Here is a 19,993-nt window from a genome sequence, read left to right on the forward strand (position 1 = left end):
CAGTAAAATGAGCTGCTTAGATAAAGACTGTAGCTCAGTTCACTCCTGTTCCCAAAATGAGAGATTTTTAAAACATGGCCTAAAAATGGAAGCTGTACGCTGTCTGCCAGGAGAGCCGAATGCGGCGTGGTTCTAGCATGTGTTCTAATTCGGGATGCGTTCTAAGCGCGTGAGAGATGCACATACCCGAGCGAGGCCGAGGCCGGCGTTCAGCGGAGCGAGAGCAGGACGCGACTGCGCGAGCAGAAACACCCGGAGCCTTCTCCCGAGACGCATTCCTCCGCATCCCGAGCCTCCGCATCCCGAGCGAGCGCTCTGCTCCACTCTTACGTAAGCTGCCCCCTTATGCTGGCGAGGGCCAGATGCCATGTGCCACAAGTTCCCTCCCTTTCCTCCCTCCCTCCCTCGTTCACTCCCTCGCTCACTCCCTCACAACCTTCACAGGGTGGCTAATTAAAAAAAAAAGAGCTGTATTCACCCACTCACCCACCCCACCCCCAGCGGGACCACATGGAACAGCACGAGACCAGAGCCCCAGCCGCCGCGAGCCACAGCAGCAGCCGGCCGGCGAAGGGGGGCTTTCAGCCGGACCCGGACGGTGAAGCGGAACGGAGGAGCGGAGGAGCGCTCGGCTCTGTGGCGTATTTTTAGAAGCAGAGAGAATGCGTTCTCCCCGCCGGAGGAGGCGAAGGGGAAACAGAGCCTGGTCCTCCTCCATAGAGACACACACCTGCAAACCAGACGCCGCACTCGGACCTGGCGGGGTCTCGGGGAAGGGGACGGACTGCACCTCGCTGCGAGAGCCGCTCGGTCACGTTCACGCTCCCCGGCGTCTACGCGTCAGTGTCAGAGAGATCAAAGAGCTGAGCAGCGTGAGCTGAGTGTGAGGAACCCATCAGCATTCTGTCTGCATGCGCCTGGAACCGCACAACAACGTCTGCAGAGGGGGAACTCACTCGATGAAGTAGTCGCCGCGGCCGTCTCTACTGGACGCCATGTCCCAGCCATTCAGGGGTCCCTGGGAGGAGGTCCAGCCCCCAGAGGACGGGGGACATCCGGAGGCTTTGGTCCTGTGGCTGGAGACAGAAACACAGATGGAGCTCGGTGAGACATGCAGACGCTGGCACTGGATTATGTAACTCACACCAAACAAGTACAGTTCAAATGCAGCCCGGTCCAAAAGAATTTGGACAGCTGGGTTAGCTCTGTGCTCCAGCACACTGCATCTAAAATAAATGGACTGTAGATTGAGAGTAGTAAAGACCACCTATTGGCCAAAAGTAACCGGACAGCCACATCACCATAGTAACTGTGCAGTTGGTATAGCAACTAGTGGCCGCCATCCTGTGGCAGACTAGGGTTCGATTTCCTAGCGGGGAAAGAATACCTCTCTACACCAATAAGAGTATGTTCTCCTACCCGTGCACCATGATTCACCTGTGAGAGCTTTAGAGGTTTAGAGAGTCAGGTCAATATGGACAGCACAGCCTTCCAGGGGAACCAGCTACGGTAGAACATCTCAGGGCACTCACATGCAAGTAAGGGAGCGTATGTGCAGGTGAACACAGTCTAGGTGAAGAAAAGTAAGCTATTTTGAGCTTGACTGCGATTTGAGCGCAGAGAGCCACAATCGTCCACTCATGAGTCCTCAAATGAGCTCCTCAAAGGCTGCGTCCAAAGTTCCCGACCACTTCTGTATATCTGGCCTGATCTGTAGCTCATGTGGATCCACTCACTAGTCAGCCTGTGTGTTGCAGTTTTTTGACTCCAGCTCAGGTCTCAGGTTCTCAGGTTCTGTAAAGCAGCTCAGGTTAGGTGACTAATTTAAACCATAAAGGAAACTTTAACATCAGGGTCAGCGAGCAAGATGAAGCTTTTTCCACCGAGGACTGAAGCTTTTGGAGTTTTCACTCCCACAGTCTGCAGCAGAGCCTGGGTTATTACTGGGAGACAGTAAATTATTATTATTTTATGATTATGCTAATTTGTACAAACTCTTTGTCTCCCCAAACTGAGTTCTGTGTCCCAAGTGTAGTTCTGAAATGGGTCCACCAAATCCCTGAGATCATGAGCTTCAGCCTCAGCTCCATTTCAGATCCAGAGAGTCCAGAGTTCATCTAAATGATCCAGAATGTCCGTTTACCTGCAAACTGCAATGTATGTTATTGGCTTTCTAGTTGGAAACCAGTACAATTCCCAGAAGGGCTCATTGGCTGTAAAACTGAACAGTCTTATGCAGGTGGTCTGTTTGTCAGGGGCCAGATGGCTCTCTGAGTCCAAACACACTTCAGGAGGAAACTGGATAATTTGAAGCCTATTTATACACTACAACTCTCTAAATTCACCAAAATACCACCTGAGATCCTTCCACATTAAAACAGGGTCCTATAAAGACACTCTGCTCTTCTGTTAGGACAGGACCAGCACAGTCCGGAACAGACACTATATAGCCAAATGTTTGTGGACACCTCTTCTAATGAATGTGGTCAGCTCCTTTAAGCTGCTCCCATTGCTGACACAGATGTGCAAATGCACACACACAGCTTGTCTAGTCCCTGTAGAGAAGAAGTACTGCCAATAGAATAGGACTCTCTGGAGCAGATCAACATGAACCTATCAGCACCATGCTGCCTAATGCACTTTTGGGAAGAGACAACAATGGTCCTCCAAAATCTAGTAGAAACAATGAATGAGCAGGTATCCCAATACTTTTGTCCATTTACTAATCTACTGTAACTGAATATGTGCTGTTCAACAGACATTATATTGAAGTTTTGCACAAACAAAATCATTTTTAAACGGCTCATTTGGCCCCAGGGGCAGGGCCGGGTTCTACACGTCTAGAACCTCCAAAAAACAGCAAAGGTCACCTTCCCAAAAAGGCTGCAGTTCAACCACAGCTGTAAAAAACTGAGCTACAGTTAGACATGAGTCCTGTCACACACACATACACACACATACACATACACACACACACACACACACATACACATACATACACACACACATACACATACATTGAGGTGATATAATAGTGATGGTTGAAAGTTATGTCACTTCAAAGAGTCTGTGTGACTCAGAACAGTCTCTTAGCATTTATTATTTAAAGCCAGTCTCACCCCTCCTTCATCCCATCACTAAATCCAAACTGAGAGAGAGAGACACAGAGAGAGAGAGAGACAGATAGAGACAGACAGACAGAGAGAGAGAGAGAGAGATAGAGAGACATAGAGAGACATAGAGAGAGAGAGACAGACAGAGAGAGAGAGAGAGACATAGAGAGACAGAGAGAGAGACATAGAGAGAGAGAGAGACAGAGAGAGAGAGAGAGACAGAGAGAGAGGGAGACATAGAGAGAGGGAGACATAGAGAGAGAGAGAGAAAGACAGAGAGACAGAGAGAGAGAGAGAGAGAGAAAGACAGAGAGACAGAGAGAGAGAGAGAAAGACAGAGAGAGAGACATAGAGAGAGAGAGAGAGAGAGAGAGACATAGAGAGAGACATAGAGAGAGAGAGAGACATAGAGAGAGAGAGAGACATAGAGAGAGAGAGAGAGCGAGAGAGACAGAGAGAGAGAGAGAGAGAGAGAGAGACAGAGAGAGAGACAGAGAGACAGAGAGAGAGAGAGAGAGAGAGAGAGAGAGAGAAAGACAGAGAGAGAGACATAGAGAGAGAGAGAGAGAGAGAGAGAGAGAGACAGAGAGAGAGAGAGAGAGAGAGAGACAGACTTCTCACCCAGCATTCAAAAACGCCTCTAATTAACCTAGGCCTTCCCCTCACTGGTCACTTTATTAGAAAGGAGGGTGTCTGTGGTGGGCTGAGCAGTGCTGGCGGGGGGAGAGGGGCTGACCAGCAGTCAGGGAGTCTCAGTCAGTCTGAAAGGGGATAAATTGGGAATATTGGGAATGTCAGTGATGGGCTGTTTATCCCTTTAACTTTTCCCAGGCCAAAATAATGGCTTTTGGAAAGCAGACGTCAAAACTTGTGTTTTATCTCCTAATCCGTCTTATCGGCAGGGCCCAGTTCGCTGAGACGGATTTGGGATTTAACAGTGAAATCAGGAAAACTCGGCCAGGGCAGGGGGACGGGGGGGTTGGACGTGCTTCTCTAACCCAAAAGCTCCTGGACGCAGCTGTCGGGGAATTCTGCTCATGACTGTGAGACATTTTTAATGATATATGATATTTATCGCAATATTTTGTCATGTGGACAAAATGCACCAACAGCGTCAAATAAAACTGCTGCCAAACTCTGTACTGAGTCCCGGGATTAGTACCCTGTCCTCAGATAAACAGACTGACTGAGATTGGGATCAGACTGCTGCTACTGGTTTTATCTCTCTGCTTTCCCACTTTCCCCATTTCTGTCTACCCCTCTTATTCTCTATATTTTTAATTATTATTTGATTTCTTTATTTCTTTATTTACTGCTTTGGGTTTCCTTCCACATGTGATGCGAATGACAATAACGTCTCCTGTAATCCTGATTACACCCTCTGTACTGAAGCGTGCAGATTCACGATACACTCCTAACTGCACACTGTGTACCACCATGACGAATGATCCCGATCCGATGAAGTACTGTCCTCCTGCCCAGCTGTAGTGGGTCGGCGCTGTATTTCAGAACCTGTTATTAGCCCGACTGGAGCAGGGTCCTCCGCTGCATGCTAAGTGCGAGCGAGGAGATGAGAGCGGTATTTGAGTTTCACGGATTTGGATCATAAAATGGAGCGAAATCCAAACGCAATTCCGTCTGTTTCTGTCAGAGAGCCGTGGGGGCGCTATTGCCCTGCTGCCCACGATACTCCCAGAGCTCAGGAGCACTCGCACAGCCGGCGCCGTCCAGGACACTACTCCCCACACTAGCAGAGCAGGAGGCCTAAACCCAGGTCCTCATAACCCTGACCTTCATTAAGACCAGGCTGAGGAGCCTCCACAGCCTGGAAGCTCAACCCTGATTCATTCAGCAGTGACCCCGGCCCACCCTCTCCCTGTGAAGCCCCCCACACAGAGCCAGGAATCAACTCACGGTCTGGAACGCCGCATCCTCAGAACAGCGCATCGCCCGGGACCAGCGCTTCACGCTCATTTTCCCTCAAAGCGCGAGGCTAACTTCCCCGATAGCGTTTTCAGACCATCTGTATCCCTGAGAGCTGCGAGTCTGAGCGGAGTTCCTGCGCCGGACGCTGAAACCCAAGCACCTCGTTAATAAATGATGGCGCCCGGTCACGTAGCGCGGGAATGTGAAGGAATGCATGCTGCACAATTCATGACTGCTGTTAGCGCTAACTTAGCCAGGTCGGTGCTTTAGCATCGCTGCTTAGCCGAGCTTGGCCATGGGACACACTTCCTCTTCCAGAATCGGATCATTAATGAAATCAATAATGTGCCGTTACATTAGAAACACTGAGGCTGAATGTGAGATCTATACACTCATGTGCAAAAGTTTGAGCACCCGTGTGTTCACCTCCTCTTCAGAGACACACTTCTGCACACCTGTTTATTTACTGAACTGATTAAAATATTGATGATTAAATATACAAACTGAAGAGCAAACATTACAGGAGGTCCAGAATATTTACATATTACAAAACTATAAATAAACATGTTGGAGGTTAGGAGTCCTTTAACACACAGGCCTGCAGTCCCTCCCTGACCTTTACTGACCTCGCCATCTTCAGGACGGGTTTAATTCTGTGCTGGTGTGAGTTCAACCCCTCAGCACACTCTCTGAGCAGTGTCTATCACCCAGTTCTCAGAGCGGAGAGGCTCATCGGACAGCGACGCCCCCAAACCACAGAGAACGGCCCTGAATTCCTGCAGCATCTGTTGCCATGGCGCCTGATGCTCAGTCGATTTGGCTGTCTGTGGGAAGGAGGCCTGATGCTGCGTGTGCTGCTGCTAATCAGGGAGCAGGAATGTGTGTGTTAGCCTGAGTCATTTTCAGCATTTATCACATCCACACACTCTCTCTCTCACACACACACACACACACACACACATGCATACTGGTTTTTCTGTTATGAACGCAATGCATAACTCTTCTGCTGGAGCTACTGGGATACACTGATACGAACACTGTGGGCCGACCTGCATGGGAGTGAGTGTATCTACAGCGGGCGTATCTCTACAGCGGGCGTGTATCTACAGCGGGCGTGTATCTACAGCGGGCGTGTATCTACAGCGGGCGTATCTACAGCGGGCGTATCTCTACAGCGGGCGTGTATCTACAGCGGGCGTATCTCTACAGCGGGCGTGTATCTACAGCGGGCGTATCTCTACAGCGGGTGTATCTACAGCGGGCGTATCTCTACAGCGGGCGTATCTCTACAGCGGGCGTATCTCTACAGCGGGCGTATCTCTACAGCGGGCGTATCTCTACAGCGGGCGTATCTACAGCGGGCGTATCTACAGCGGGCGTATCTCTACAGCGGGCATATCTCTACAGCGGGCGTATCTACAGCGGGCGTATCTCTACAGCGGGCGTATCTACAGCGGGCGTATCTACAGCGGGTGTATCTACAGCGGGTGTATCTCTACAGCGGGCGTATCTACAGCAGGCGTATCTACAGCGGGTGTATCTACAGCGGGTGTATCTCTACAGCGGGCGTATCTACAGCGGGCATATCTACAGCGGGTGTATCTCTACAGCGGGCGTATCTACAGCGGGCGTATCTACAGCGGGTGTATCTACAGCGGGTGTATCTACAGCGGGTGTATCTACAGCGGGTGTATCTCTACAGCGGGCGTATCTACAGCGGGCGTATCTACAGTGGGCCGCTACAGGCTGCTCTCACCTGACGATGCCTGAGATGAATTATTCATTTCTCACTCAGTGATTCTGTGTAATTACTCAACAAATACAAAGAGAATAGAGCATAACTGCACAGCGGCTCCTTCACTGGACTGCTTGTACTGCTTTGCACTGCATGAATAATTTAACCCTATAATCCCCAAGAGTGGAGGAGGCAGGTCATATTAACCCTGATACCCCAGCCAATCACGCAGGCTGCTGGGAGCTGTCAGAAAGGAGCCAGCCTTTATGCATCAGGGAAAATATCTACAGCTGAATTCAGCTGCCTTAGACTGTCTGACGAAAAGCACTGACCAACAGAACGGGGCGCTCTGGAGCAGCTGTGGTTACATGACCCTAAGGTCACTGTGCCTAATGCCAGGCGTGGGCTAGAGGGGTATAAAGCCCTTCAGCATTGAGGAGCTGTGGAGCAGTGGAAGAGCTGTGTTCTCTGGAATGATGGTGGAGGAGCTCCATCCAGTACTTTTAGGATGAGTTGGAGTGGCCGAGCTAATCGGCCAACATCAGAACCGGACCTAATGAAGCACCGAAGATGAATGCAATCAAATCCTTCTCACAGCAATGCTCACAGATCCTTGATGATGCACTGGAACACACACCAGCATGTACAGGCTCTGACGTAATTGGCAGACAGATGGAAAATTACCATCCCGTCTCAGAAGAGCGCCCGACGGAGAGAGTGCACGCGGTAATTGGGCATAGATATTGGCCAGGTCAAAGGTCACGCAGCCAGAGATACTGTCGTCCCGTAACAGCTCCCTTTAGCTCGGCCGCCTGAACGTGAGCTGCTAATAGATGAGGACCCTGAAACACCATGATAATCAGCTCCCAGTCTGGATCTTCAACATTTTAATCTGCTCTGTTCCAGAGAGAGCCCTCCCCGAGCTCCTAAACCAGCACAGCTCACCAGTACAACCAGCGCCGCAGCTCACCAGTACAACCAGCGCCGCAGCTCACCAGTACAACCAGCGCCGCAGCTCACCAGTACAACCAGCGCCGCAGCTCACCAGAAAGTAATGGGATTTTCAGCAGAGGAACATCATGTGGTCGGCACTGACTGGGGCTCGAGTACACAGGCTAGCTTTAGCTAACACAGGCTAACATGTTTAATACAGGCTAACAGCAGCTAGCTCCCGCTAGCAGGTTTAATTTAGGCTAACCTTAGCTCATATGTAACAGGGTGTGCAGTGGGTGCCTGAGGGTGTTTGAGGAGTGAAACCAGGACAGGAGTGAGACTGGGCTCCACACCGGGTCTTAATTCATGTCCCTCTGCTGTACAGCGCAGCGGTCCGGCTGTAATTAGAAGCTAGCGCTGAGGGCTGCTGTCCAAACACGAGCAGAAAGCACACTGCTCCGCGTTCAGGCGGCGGGGTTCAATCTGGGCGCTGTGTGAATAACAGGCTATGATTGTGAGTGCCGGGGCAGTCCCCTGTGCGCTCATCTCAGAAAATAACCCCCCCTGCCACCCTCGGTTCCCCTCCCGCCCTCCAGAGCGACGGCCTTTACTGCGGCCCGGTTCCCCCGCAGGCCCGAGACTCGCTCTGAATGCTGTTGCACCTTATTATACCGCGCTGCTTTTGTCCGGGCCTTTGAAAGGGTGAGCCAAATCATCGCCTGAGAGCGCTGTGTGCTTTTTTCTTGCCCATCACACAGCTGGTCACTGCCCAGGCCTTTCTAATCTTCACAATGCTTGACCCGGACTGACTCCCGCTTCAAAAGAGCCTATTTGAATTTTATTTTTGGCTCCTCTCGAACTGTGACCCGTCACCGCGTTAACGAAACCAGTTATCTAGTGTTATTTACAGCATCTACTGATAGATCTATACACCCATCAGCCATGACATTCATCAATATCAGGCAGCGAGTGAACGGTCAGTTCCTGAAGGTGATGAAGGTGCTGAAGCAGGACAAATGAACAAGTGTAATGGACAATGACTGGGTCAGAACATCTCCAGAACATCAGGCAGGTCTTGTGGGGTGCTTGGGGTGATACAGGAGCTCTTCGGAGTCCATGCCTCCATCTGTTGTAGCAGTACAGGTATTAGTCAGGTGGTCTTAATGTTATGGCTGGTCGGTGTACCCTCACTGAATTCATTTCAGAACCCAGGTTTACTAGAGGAAGGATGGAGCTGGGTAGCTTGTATGAAGTGAAGCCAAGAGTGGGACGAGTCCTTTAGCTTTGACGGCGGAAAGCGCCTTTCCCTGCAGCTACAAGCACAACACACACACACACACACACACACACACACACACACACACACACTGGGCTTTATGAATTAAACATGATCTGGAGTGCTTCTTTTTACACAGCCTGCTAAACAAGATGGAGGAGCAGTCTAACCCCCGGAAAACACACACACACACACACACACACACACACACACACACACACACACACTCACACACAGAGCACAGAGTAAAAACTTGAGCAGGAGCCTCTACCTTTACTTTCTCCTAAAAGTGACCTTCTACAGGAAGGCATAGCTGCGCGACTCTCGTTACACAACCTGCAGCCTCTGAGGGGCGTCGGTTCTCTGCCTCCATGTGAGAAAAAACGTGGCAGTGCTAGCATTAGCGCCCACGCTAAACAAACATCTGAAGCCATTCGGAATTCCTGTGAGAGTCGTCCGCTGCAGAAGCTCAGGAAAGCAGCGGGCCGTGAGCCGTGGGCGAGTCCGGTTTGGACTGAAGGCTTCGAGCACGGCATGAAAACATCAGTCCTGAGCAGGAGGTTACAGGTGATGATCATCTGGACACACCCAGGCTGACCGTCTTCGGGCCCGTTTTGGGCCACCCTGGCCTGACCTAAACTGTCCTCTAAAACAGACCTCGTTCAAGAGAACTACAGGTTGTGCACCTCTGACCAGTTCATCTGTGAGGTTCCCCACAAGCTCCATAGTGTTGAGACCAGCAGCGTGTCCACGTGTATACACCGAGCAGCCATAACATTAACACCACTGACGGGTGAAGGTGATGTGGTGAAGCAGGAAAAACGTACACTTTGTATACTGGGTTCAATCTGCGTATTTGGTGGGTTGCGATGTTTGGGCTGAATGCAACCAAATCCTCTTCACAGCAATGGTTCAGCATCTGGTGTGATCTATCCCTCCGAGAAGAGCAGAGGCTGATACTGCAGTGAAGAGGGCGCTGTTCATTCTGCTGTACTGAGGTTCACCCTCATGCCGTCAGACTAGCGGGCGGCGCTACGCTCCCAGAGGGGTAATGAAATTGGAGCTCTGAAACAGAAGTCAGGTAAGGGCGTCCACCCCGACCTCCCTTCTTGCTGAAGAGGAAAGCAGATTAAGATGATGAGAGTGACAGAGGCTTAACGCTAGATTTGCTAAAGCTGTTAGCATACACAGTGGCAGCGTGAGCGACGGATCTCAGTGGCCCTGCAGGTTCAGCTCCTTACGAGGGGCTGGTGATTAAGCCAGCACTTCAGATATGGACAAAACACGAGCATTAGCATTGCTAAAGGCCTTGCAATGTACGAAAACCTCACTCACTCACTCACTCGGCTGATTGCCATCAAATCCACACGACTACACCACCTTCACCAGCCTGGGCCGTTCACACACGGCAGGTTGAGTGCATGCTTCATGCTGTCGGTGCTGTGTCCAGATCCATCAGACCAGGCTACGTCTCTGCAGTCTCCAGCTGTGCAGTGTTGGTGAGCCTGTGGTGACTGCAGGCCACTGCGGCCTCAGCCTTCTCTTCTCAGCCCGACGTGGTTCTTCTGCTGGTGCAGCCCATCCATCCTCCTCAGGGTTGGAGGTGGTATTGGTGGTGGTGGTGTTCATTCTGAGCTGCTTCTCTGCTCTCCACAGCTGTACAGAGGGGTTATGTAAGCTACTGTAGCCTTTCTGTCAGCTCCAACCCGTCTGACCGTCGTCTGCTGACCGCCTCTCATCAGAACCGCCGCTCACTGCATGTGTTCTCCTTATTCCATCATTCTGAGAAACTCTAGAGACGGCTGAGCTGAGAACCCCAGGAGATCAGCAGTTCTACACACACTCAAACCGGTACGGTCCCGCATTCTGATGGGTGATGTGAACATGTACCTGGAGCTGCTGCTGGGCTGTATCTGCATGGTTGTCTACACTGCACTGCTGCCACATGATTGGCTGATTAGATAATTACATGGATGAGTACAGGTGTTCCTAATAAAGTGGTGGGGAGTGTAGTTAAGCTCATACTGGAATAGTTGGCTTAGGTTTTGCTCTACTTTTTTTAAAGGAGATCAGTGGAACCACAACCATGACAAACAGCTGATTTATCGGTCAGCCTCTATCAGAGGTCAGACACCGCACTGGAAATGGGACATAATTTACAGCAACATTAATATAAATATATTATATAAACATAAATATCAGCAGATCAACCACATATAGAATCAGAGTTAAACTCCATAGGCTGGGATTAGGCTAATGCACAGCGTATCTAGAACACAGTAATATGATCAGTATTTATGGTCCGAGGTCAGGTTTTGGGTGGGTCGTACAGAGCGCATGTCTGACCGTCCACATTCTCACACATTTTCCACAAAGGACAGCTTTTTAAGGATTAGCCATGATGCTAAAGTGAGGGATAAACCCTCCCTACCATGTGACCTGTCCCAAGATCCACAAACTTTACCAGTATGACCAGACTGGCCCACCAGTATGACCAGCTGGATGACCAGCTTTGTAGGCCAGCTAGTCCATCAAACTATAGTGGTCCAGAGCTGGGCTGGTCTACCAGCATAACCAGTATAGAGTATGTTTTCACCTGAACCATCAAAGACCAGTTAGACCATCTGAAACCAGCAACCACCAGAAGCTGGTCCTGATCTGGATGCTCCTCCTCCGCCACACTGCAAAGCTGACCACACGTCCTGATGTCCTCACACACTCACATCACTCTACGGACGAGCGGTACACTAATCACTCATTAATCTCTGGTTCGCCGAGGCCTCCGCCATGGCGGCGCGCTAAATGCATTAGCCGTGTTTTTCCGAGGAGGCGGGTGTTGTCTTTAAACGGGCAGCTGTTTACACGCTCTCCTACACGTCCAGATCTTTTTAAACTGCGGACGCTTAATTTCGGGGATAAGCCCTCAGACCTTCTGAACGCTGAAGTGGAGCTATGATGGGCCTGAGAGCCAATCCTTTAGGAGGATTATCCGGGGTCAAATCAAGAAAATCAAGCCCGCTAGGTGCTGCAGGCTCGGCCGCCCGGCTGACGAGACCGATTAGCCACTGGGAAATGTGTGCAGCTTATATTTTTATGGGCGATACGGGCGGATAAGCTCTAATATGGGTTAATGTTTCTCCACAGGAGGTTCAGCTGTGCACCGTATAGCCTGACATGAGGCCTGCATTGTTCTGACTGCACATGACCGACAGGCCACGTGTTTGGGACTGCTGGCCGATATTGATCAGATTCAATAGTAGAGGTGGGAGAAGGTATGGATATATGTAGGTATGATGATTTCCTGTTCTGCACTGCTGTATCAACTCTCAGAATCACAGTATTGATTATTAATAATAGCTTAGGTTTAAAGACCGGTGTCAGAACAGTGGTTCATTTAGTGTCGTGTTTAAACCCTGACCACTAGAGGGCAGTGTTGTACTTTAGATTCTACTGCTCTGATAGGATCAAAAGATGATGCTGGGTTTTTATACTCTGATTGATCAGCGTATCTCAGTTTATAGAACTGTAGCTGCTGTATTATGATACCTATCATATCACCAGGCTGTTGCCAAAACCCAGCCCTGATCATTAATACGGCTAATAGGTGAACACGGCACTAATAAAGTGAATACACAGGGTTTCTGTGGTATCCAGGGCTTTGGTGTTCTGATCCAATATAGTGAATGTTTTGGTTGCATAATTCTGCAATTCCATCATTTGACGGTTTCCATGTCAACAGTGACTCAAGATTCAGAACAGGTCCAACAAGACCAACAAGAACATCCAGATGGTCTAGATAAATATAACCTTCTCCACCAGTGGTTCTCAAATCGGACCTCTGGTGCACATTTTACTCTATCCCTGTATGTGTTTATGAGTTGGGTTGGACCAAAAAATCTGGTCCATCTGGGAGTTCCTGAAGACCATTTTGAGAAGTGCTGTTCTACACTGTGCATCAAGAGTTCCACTCAGAACCAGTCATTAAAAAGTCCAGGACTGGAGTCTGGACTGGAGTTTTCTAAATGTTCTAGATCTTGTAGCCCAATCTTTTTCAAATCGGTTCTCCAGAGGATGAGATGTAGCCCAAATTTAGACGTTCAGGTGTTCCCGAGGGCCCGTTTTATATGTTCTAGATCCTACAGATGTTCAATGTGTCAAACCATTAACAGAGTTGCCACTGTTCCATATAGAACCACTGCCTTTACTAAAGAACGTTTGAAGAACCCTCACATTAAGGGCGTGCTCTAACCCTCCTGACTGTATCAGTTACGGTTACTGAAGATCTTGGTTGTAGACATTCTTCATGTTCTAGAGTAGTGCACACCAACCCACCTTGTGAAGTTCTACCACCAACCCAGATCAGATCTAGCACTTGTGAAGGCTGTGAGTAGATGAAACCAGGCTGAAGTTGGGTTCTTGCTGGAACTGTCGGTTCCACCTTAAATGGCTCCAGAATGGAACTGCTGCACCGTTTAAGGTGGATCGGACAATTCCCACAAGAACCCAACTTCAGCTTCGTGCTAAAGTGACTCGTGACACCTGTTCTAGAGTGTTCTAGAGTGTTCTAGATTCTCTGAACAGTCTGTTCGTTCCGCATGTTCTCTGGAGTGATGACGCGCGTGCCACCTCTGACTCACTAAATCCGGAGGTTCCTCTCCGGTTCTCTGTCTTCGCGGTACCGTTCCGCGAGCCCGAACGTGAACGCGGACCTGAAGGAGAACACGGCTCGCGCCACCAACAAGCAACCGCGCTCTGATTAAAAGGAAAACGGTGCAGATGCGACCCTGATCATCATCATCATCTTCTTCATCATCATCATCATCATCATCATCATGCTCAGCGCTTACCCGGTCAGTCTGCTCATCCTCGCGAAGCTGAACACGTCCATGGCCGCTGCACTCGGACGCCCGCGCGCCCCTCACACACACCATCATACACACACCATCACACGCACGCGAGCACCCTACATACCACACACACACACTCTCTCACTCTGCACGCGCGCACACAACCAGCAGCAACATGGGCGGAGAGAGAGGGAGAGAGAGAGAGCAGCGTGGGTGTTTTACCGCGAGAGAGGGGGCGTGGCAAGGGAGAGCAATAGAGGAGGGGGTAGAGGGAGGTAGAATCAGAGACAGAGAGAGAGAGAGTGAGAGAGAGTGAGAGAGAGACAGAGAGAGAGAGAGAGAGACGAGAGAGAGAGAGAGAGAGAGAGAGAGAGAGACAGAGAGAGAGAGAGAGAGAGAGAGAGAGTGAGAGAGAGAGAGAGTGAGAGAGAGTGAGAGAGAGTGAGAGAGAGAGAGAGACAGAGAGAGAAAGTGAGAGAGAGTGAGAGAGAGACAGAGAGAGAGAGAGAGAGACAGAGAGAGAGAGAGAGAGAGAGAGAGAAAGACTGTTTCCTCTTTCATCTCCTCCACTTTAGTATTTCTAGCAGTTGCTACAGGGTTGCTATGTGGTTGCTATGGTGTTTGAAGTGGTTTCCTTTTGTTGATATGTAGTTGCTGTGGTATCCTAGGTGGTTGCTGTGAGGTTGCATGGCAGTTACTATGGTGTTCCAGGTGGTTGCATGAAGAGTCCCCTTCAGTCTGAAATCAAAAGCCAAGATACACTGTGTGTCCAAATGTTTGTGGACACCTCTTCTACTAAAAGCATTCAGCTACTTTAAGCTGCACCCATTGCTGACACAGATGTGCAAATGCACACACAGCTTGTCTAGTCCCTGTAGAGAAGAAGTACTGCCAATAGAATAGGACTCTCTGGAGCAGATCAACATCATGACCCTATTGGCACCATGCTGCCTAATGCCAGGCGTGGGCTAGAGGGGTGTAAAGCCCCCCAGCATTGAGGAGCTGTGGAGCAGTGGAAGAACTGTGTTCTCTGGAATGATGGGCTGAATGCAATCAAATCCTCACAGCAATGCTCCTCCTCCAGAATCTAGTAGAAAGTCTTCTTCTCTGGACAGTAGAGACAGTTACTCCAACAGAAGCAGAATCAGCTCTTTAATACCCCTGATTTTAGAAGAAACAATGAATCAGCAGGTGTCCCAATACTTTTGTCCATATGGTGTAAATTCATACGTACCAGAGTTAGCATAGCGCTAACATTTACCTGTGAATGGAGGTGCTAATGTAACATTCTCATAGAGGTGGAGTTTCCACATGTACGGTTCTAAAGCTCTTCCATCACTGGGGTTCTCCATCAGGGGCTCAGCGATCAGCAGTTACGAGGCTCTCTGAGTGTGAAGGTGTTTATTTGGTTCTGTAATATCGGGTCACTCATTCTCAGCGCTCCACTTCAACCCTGTTATCTTCACATGCTAATTAGCAGCTGGTCTATGATCACGAGGCATTTAATCAGCCCTGTTAATGAGCTGGGTTATCTCATCAGGGCTCGTCACACTCAGCCCCGCTGTCTGAAGCTCCCTCACACAGACGGCGTCGTTCTCCTCAGTGAAGGGCAGCGTGAAAGGCCACGTCCTCCACCAGCTTCCTCAGAGAAGCAGCTCCATACGGAGGAACGGGTCCTCGAAATGACCGCTGTCGTGTTGTCAAATCTGTGCAGTAGAGACCAAAGGCGGGGCCAGACTCGCCTACTCATTAGCCACGCCCCCTTCTCCCAGACCGAGCCTCAGTGTCTCAGACCGTCTTCACTGAGCAGAAGCAGAGTGGAGGACTCCCAGTCTGTCCGGTAAGTGGACGCTCCAGCAGTAAAAGTGCAGCTCATGTAAGTTCCTCTACAGCTCAGCTCCTCCATGTACTGACCAGAGAGGACGCCATGCAGGTCCTGCTGCAGACGACTGTCCTCTTCCAGCCAAGACTGTCTGTCTGTCAATCACTTCATTCCTAAGTGTAGCCCCGCCTTCTCACGATAGAGCGGAGTAAGGGTTAAACTGATTTCTGGGGGAAATTTATAATGGGTCAGTATCAGCACAGAGAGACTAACTGCTGGAATCTGGAGACTCTGGAGCTGGAGATGGAAGAAAGATGAGATGGAAGATGGGCGGGGCTGTTTTGTAATTGGAACATATAGGGATGGGCGGAGCTACACATCATACTGCAACCAGCCAGCAGAGGCACTAGACCTGTGGTTGCTCCCCTTTTGAGAGCCGTTTCTCTGTCCATGTTTTCTACAGACTCTGGAACGGAGGAATATCAAGGAGGTCCACCATCCTCTTCCTTCAGAAGCTGGGGGATGAACAGATGGGGGTAATTTGGGGGAGGTGATGATGAGCGGTGGATTGGCTCGGCCCGGCTCGGTGTGATGTTAAGTGCCAGCGCTGGTTAGCATCGGCACAGTGAGTCAGAGTGCCTCTGTGAGAGGTGTCCAACACAACGACAGAACTTGTCATTTCCACTTCAGTCAGACGAGCTGTTCTTCAGCGTTTGGCAGAGAGCACAGCTGTGAGGGCCTCCATCAGACTGAGCTCCGACCGTCTCTATATGCTTTAAACTAGGCTACGCTACAAGCTAACGCCATGTCCTAACAGCAACACACCCCCATTCTAACCAGTAAAGCTGGTCCAGACCAGCCACGAGTGACGGAGCGCAGTGCTGCTGGATGAGCTGTGCCATTTTTGACTGCCCCCCCTCCTGTTTCTGATGTCCAGTTAAACCAGTAAGCTTTCATCAAAACACGGCTAACCTGGCAACCCATCTAGTCAGGAGAATCATGTGACCCTTCTTCTAATGTTAAACATGGATATCATGGCAGAAAGAAGTCTTGGGTGGTGGTTGACAGAGTGGTACATACCAATAATTCACAGTGGATATGAAATAAATCATAATGAATACTCAATGGTTCATAGTGGATACTGAATAATTCATAATGGATACAGAATAATTCATAGTGGATACTGAATAATTCATAATGGATACAGAATAATTCATAGTAGATCCGGAATAATTCATAGTAGATACTGAATCATTCATAGTGGATACTGAATAATTCATAGTAGATCCTGAATAACTCATAGTGGATACTGAATAATTCATAGTAGATCCTGAATAATTCATAGTGGATACTGAATAATTCATAGTGGATACTGAATAATTCATAGTGGATACTGAATAATTCATAGTGGATACAGAATAGTACAATGTTAAGGTCATAGACTGATAGTAAGCTGCAGTGTAGGGGTTAGTGATTAGTTCAACATTATGACATCACCATATTAACGGAAGTGACAACTATGACCCCTGACCTCGTTCAACATGACCTGAAACTGCGTATTAGGCTGAACTTTTCATAAAAAACAATTTCACTCTGTAAAGCTCCACCATCTCTCGTCCTTCCCTATGAGCTGAGTGAGGGTAGATCTGTCTTCACACTCAGGAGGGAAAGAGAGAAAGGGCCAAACCGCGGCCGGCGTACTCACTGTATGACTGTGAATACTCCCAGTTCATCACTGTTCTCCATCCGCCGCTCGATATGGGACGTCCCGTAGTCTTCAGGGGGGTTAGATCCGTTTGGTGTTTTATTGTTTTGTTTGTTTTTTATCACTTTTCTCCAGTTTCTCTTTTCCGACAGTCGACTTACAGAATGCTCCGGAGTCCGAGACAGGCTGGGGGAAAAGGAAAAAAAACAAGCAGCGATTAACACATAGTCTGCTCTAGCGGGCGAGTGACCTCAGGCACAGAGAGAGAGAGACAGAGAGAGAGAGAGAGAGAGAGAGAGAGAGAGAGAGAGAGAGAGACAGAGAGAGAGAGAGAGACAGAGAGAGAGAGAGAGAGAGAGAAAGAGAGAGAGAGCACTAACGCTTCTTCTGCCTCAGTAATGAAATGCCATCACATTACGGGCCAATGCATCGGCGAGCCACAGGGATCAATGCAGAGCAGCTGGACTCAGATATGTGGAGAGAGAGAGAGGGAGAGAGAGGGAGAGAGAGAGGGGGTCAGTAAAAATGGAAAATCTACTCTCAGTCAGTTCACAGCAGTGGACGTCCGTCTGTAAGTGGACGTCATGCTGCTGGAGAAGCGCTGGGTGTAATCCTTTAGGGATAACCCACTTCTGCTCCAGTGAGTCCAAGTCCAAACCCACAAAACCAGAGTGAGTTTAATTACAGTAAGAACTGGACATCAGTCAGACGTGAACCTGTAGCTTCATAAACTGCAGGTCAGTGAAACACTGTGTGACATCCCCCTAGTGACATCACCCCCACCACACAATGCTACCAGTGCTGTGAAGGTGAGACACGCGATGAAGCTCCACCACATCTCCTCAAACTGCCGCTAACCCGCCACCACTGGAGCTCAGCACGCTTGGAGGAGACGCTAGCCGCTAACTGAACGGACAGGAACCTGCAGCTGCAGCCTGGAGAACTGTGGAGAAGCTGACGGTTCAGAAGAGGAACATCTTCTGACTCCCTTTTCATGTTGATTTTGAAGGACACATATCAATCCAGTCTCCCTCCCAGGTGTTCCATAATCTGCTGATGTGGAGCTTCTGTCCCTCTGATCTGATGTTTCTCCAGCTGATCGCTGGGAGGAGATCCCGCCTCTCTGAGCTGCTCGAGACCTTCAGAAACAGAGACACTAAAAACAGTATTTCCTCCATGAATATTTAACAGTGTCATCCAGTCATGTGGCCCGGCTCAGGCCTCAGGACACAGCATCAAGGGCCCGTTTTTCCATCACACACACGCACACTTATACACACACACACTTATACACACACACTTACACACAGGCTGATATGCTAACACGGAGGACGCCACTGCCACTATAATCACTACACCCAGAGGAAATGCTATAATAATAATCTGAATACCTCAGTCCTGAATACCTCAGTCCTGAATACCTCAGTCCTGAATACCTCAGCACTGAATACCTCAGTACCGAATACCTCAGTACCAAATACCTCAGTGCTGAATACCTCAGTCCTGAATACCTCAGTACCAAATACCTCAGTCCTGAATACCTCAGTACCAAATACCTCAGTGCTGAATACCTCAGTCCTGAATACCTCAGTACCAAATACCTCAGCACTGAATACCTCAGTCCTGAATACCTCAGCACCGAATACCTCAGTCCTGAATACCTCAGTACCAAATACCTCAGTACCAAATACCTCAGTCCTGAATACCTCAGTACCAAATACCTCAGTGCTGAATACCTCAGTCCTGAATACCTCAGTACCAAATACCTCAGTCCTGAATACCTCAGTACCAAATACCTCAGTACCAAATACCTCAGTCCTGAATACCTCAGTACCAAATACCTCAGTGCTGAATACCTCAGTGCTGAATACCTCAGTCCTGAATACCTCAGTACCAAATACCTCAGTCCTGAATACCTCAGTACCGAATACCTCAGCACTGAATACCTCAGCACTGAATACCTCAGCACTGAATACCTCAGTCCTGAATACCTCAGCACTGAATACCTCAGTCCTGAATACCTCAGTACCAAATACCTCAGTCCTGAATACCTCAGTACCAAATACCTCAGTGCTGAATACCTCAGTCCTGAATACCTCAGTACCAAATACCTCAGCACTGAATACCTCAGTCCTGAATACCTCAGCACCGAATACCTCAGTCCTGAATACCTCAGTACCAAATACCTCAGTACCAAATACCTCAGTCCTGAATACCTCAGTACCAAATACCTCAGTGCTGAATACCTCGGTCCTGAATACCTCAGTACCAAATAACTCAGTCCTGAATACCTCAGTACCAAATACCTCAGTACCAAATACCTCAGTCCTGAATACCTCAGTACCAAATACCTCAGTGCTGAATACCTCAGTCCTGAATACCTCAGTACCAAATACCTCAGTCCTGAATACCTCAGTCCTGAATACCTCAACACCTCAGCATACGTTACTGTATACTGTAGCAACTATATGTCCAAATGTTTTGTGGACACCAAGTTTCACGCCCCCCCCACCCCCCCACCCCTGAGTGAGCTCCTCTCTAATCTCTCTGAGTGAGTTTGTTTATTCAGACGTGTCGGAGCGTCCCTCAAAAGGAATCTTAGGAACAGTAAATATCTGAATATGATTATTCTCGTT

The 19,993-nt window shown here is 49.3% G+C and overlaps 1 protein-coding gene across 1 annotated transcript in view; it reads right to left on the bottom strand.

Annotated features, from left to right (window-relative positions):
• frmpd4 (FERM and PDZ domain containing 4) overlaps positions 1-14,028 on the bottom strand; it is a 30,093-nt gene extending 16,065 nt beyond the window's left edge. Inside the window, 2 exon segments of the mRNA XM_072686748.1 lie at positions 957-1,076; positions 13,831-14,028. Coding sequence (XP_072542849.1) covers positions 957-1,076; positions 13,831-13,871 — 161 coding nt within the window. The 5' untranslated portion in view covers positions 13,872-14,028.
• Between the last annotated feature and the right edge of the window lie 5,965 nt (positions 14,029-19,993).

This window comes from Salminus brasiliensis, chromosome 8, assembly GCF_030463535.1.
Source record: "Salminus brasiliensis chromosome 8, fSalBra1.hap2, whole genome shotgun sequence".
NCBI lineage: Eukaryota > Metazoa > Chordata > Actinopteri > Characiformes > Bryconidae > Salminus > Salminus brasiliensis.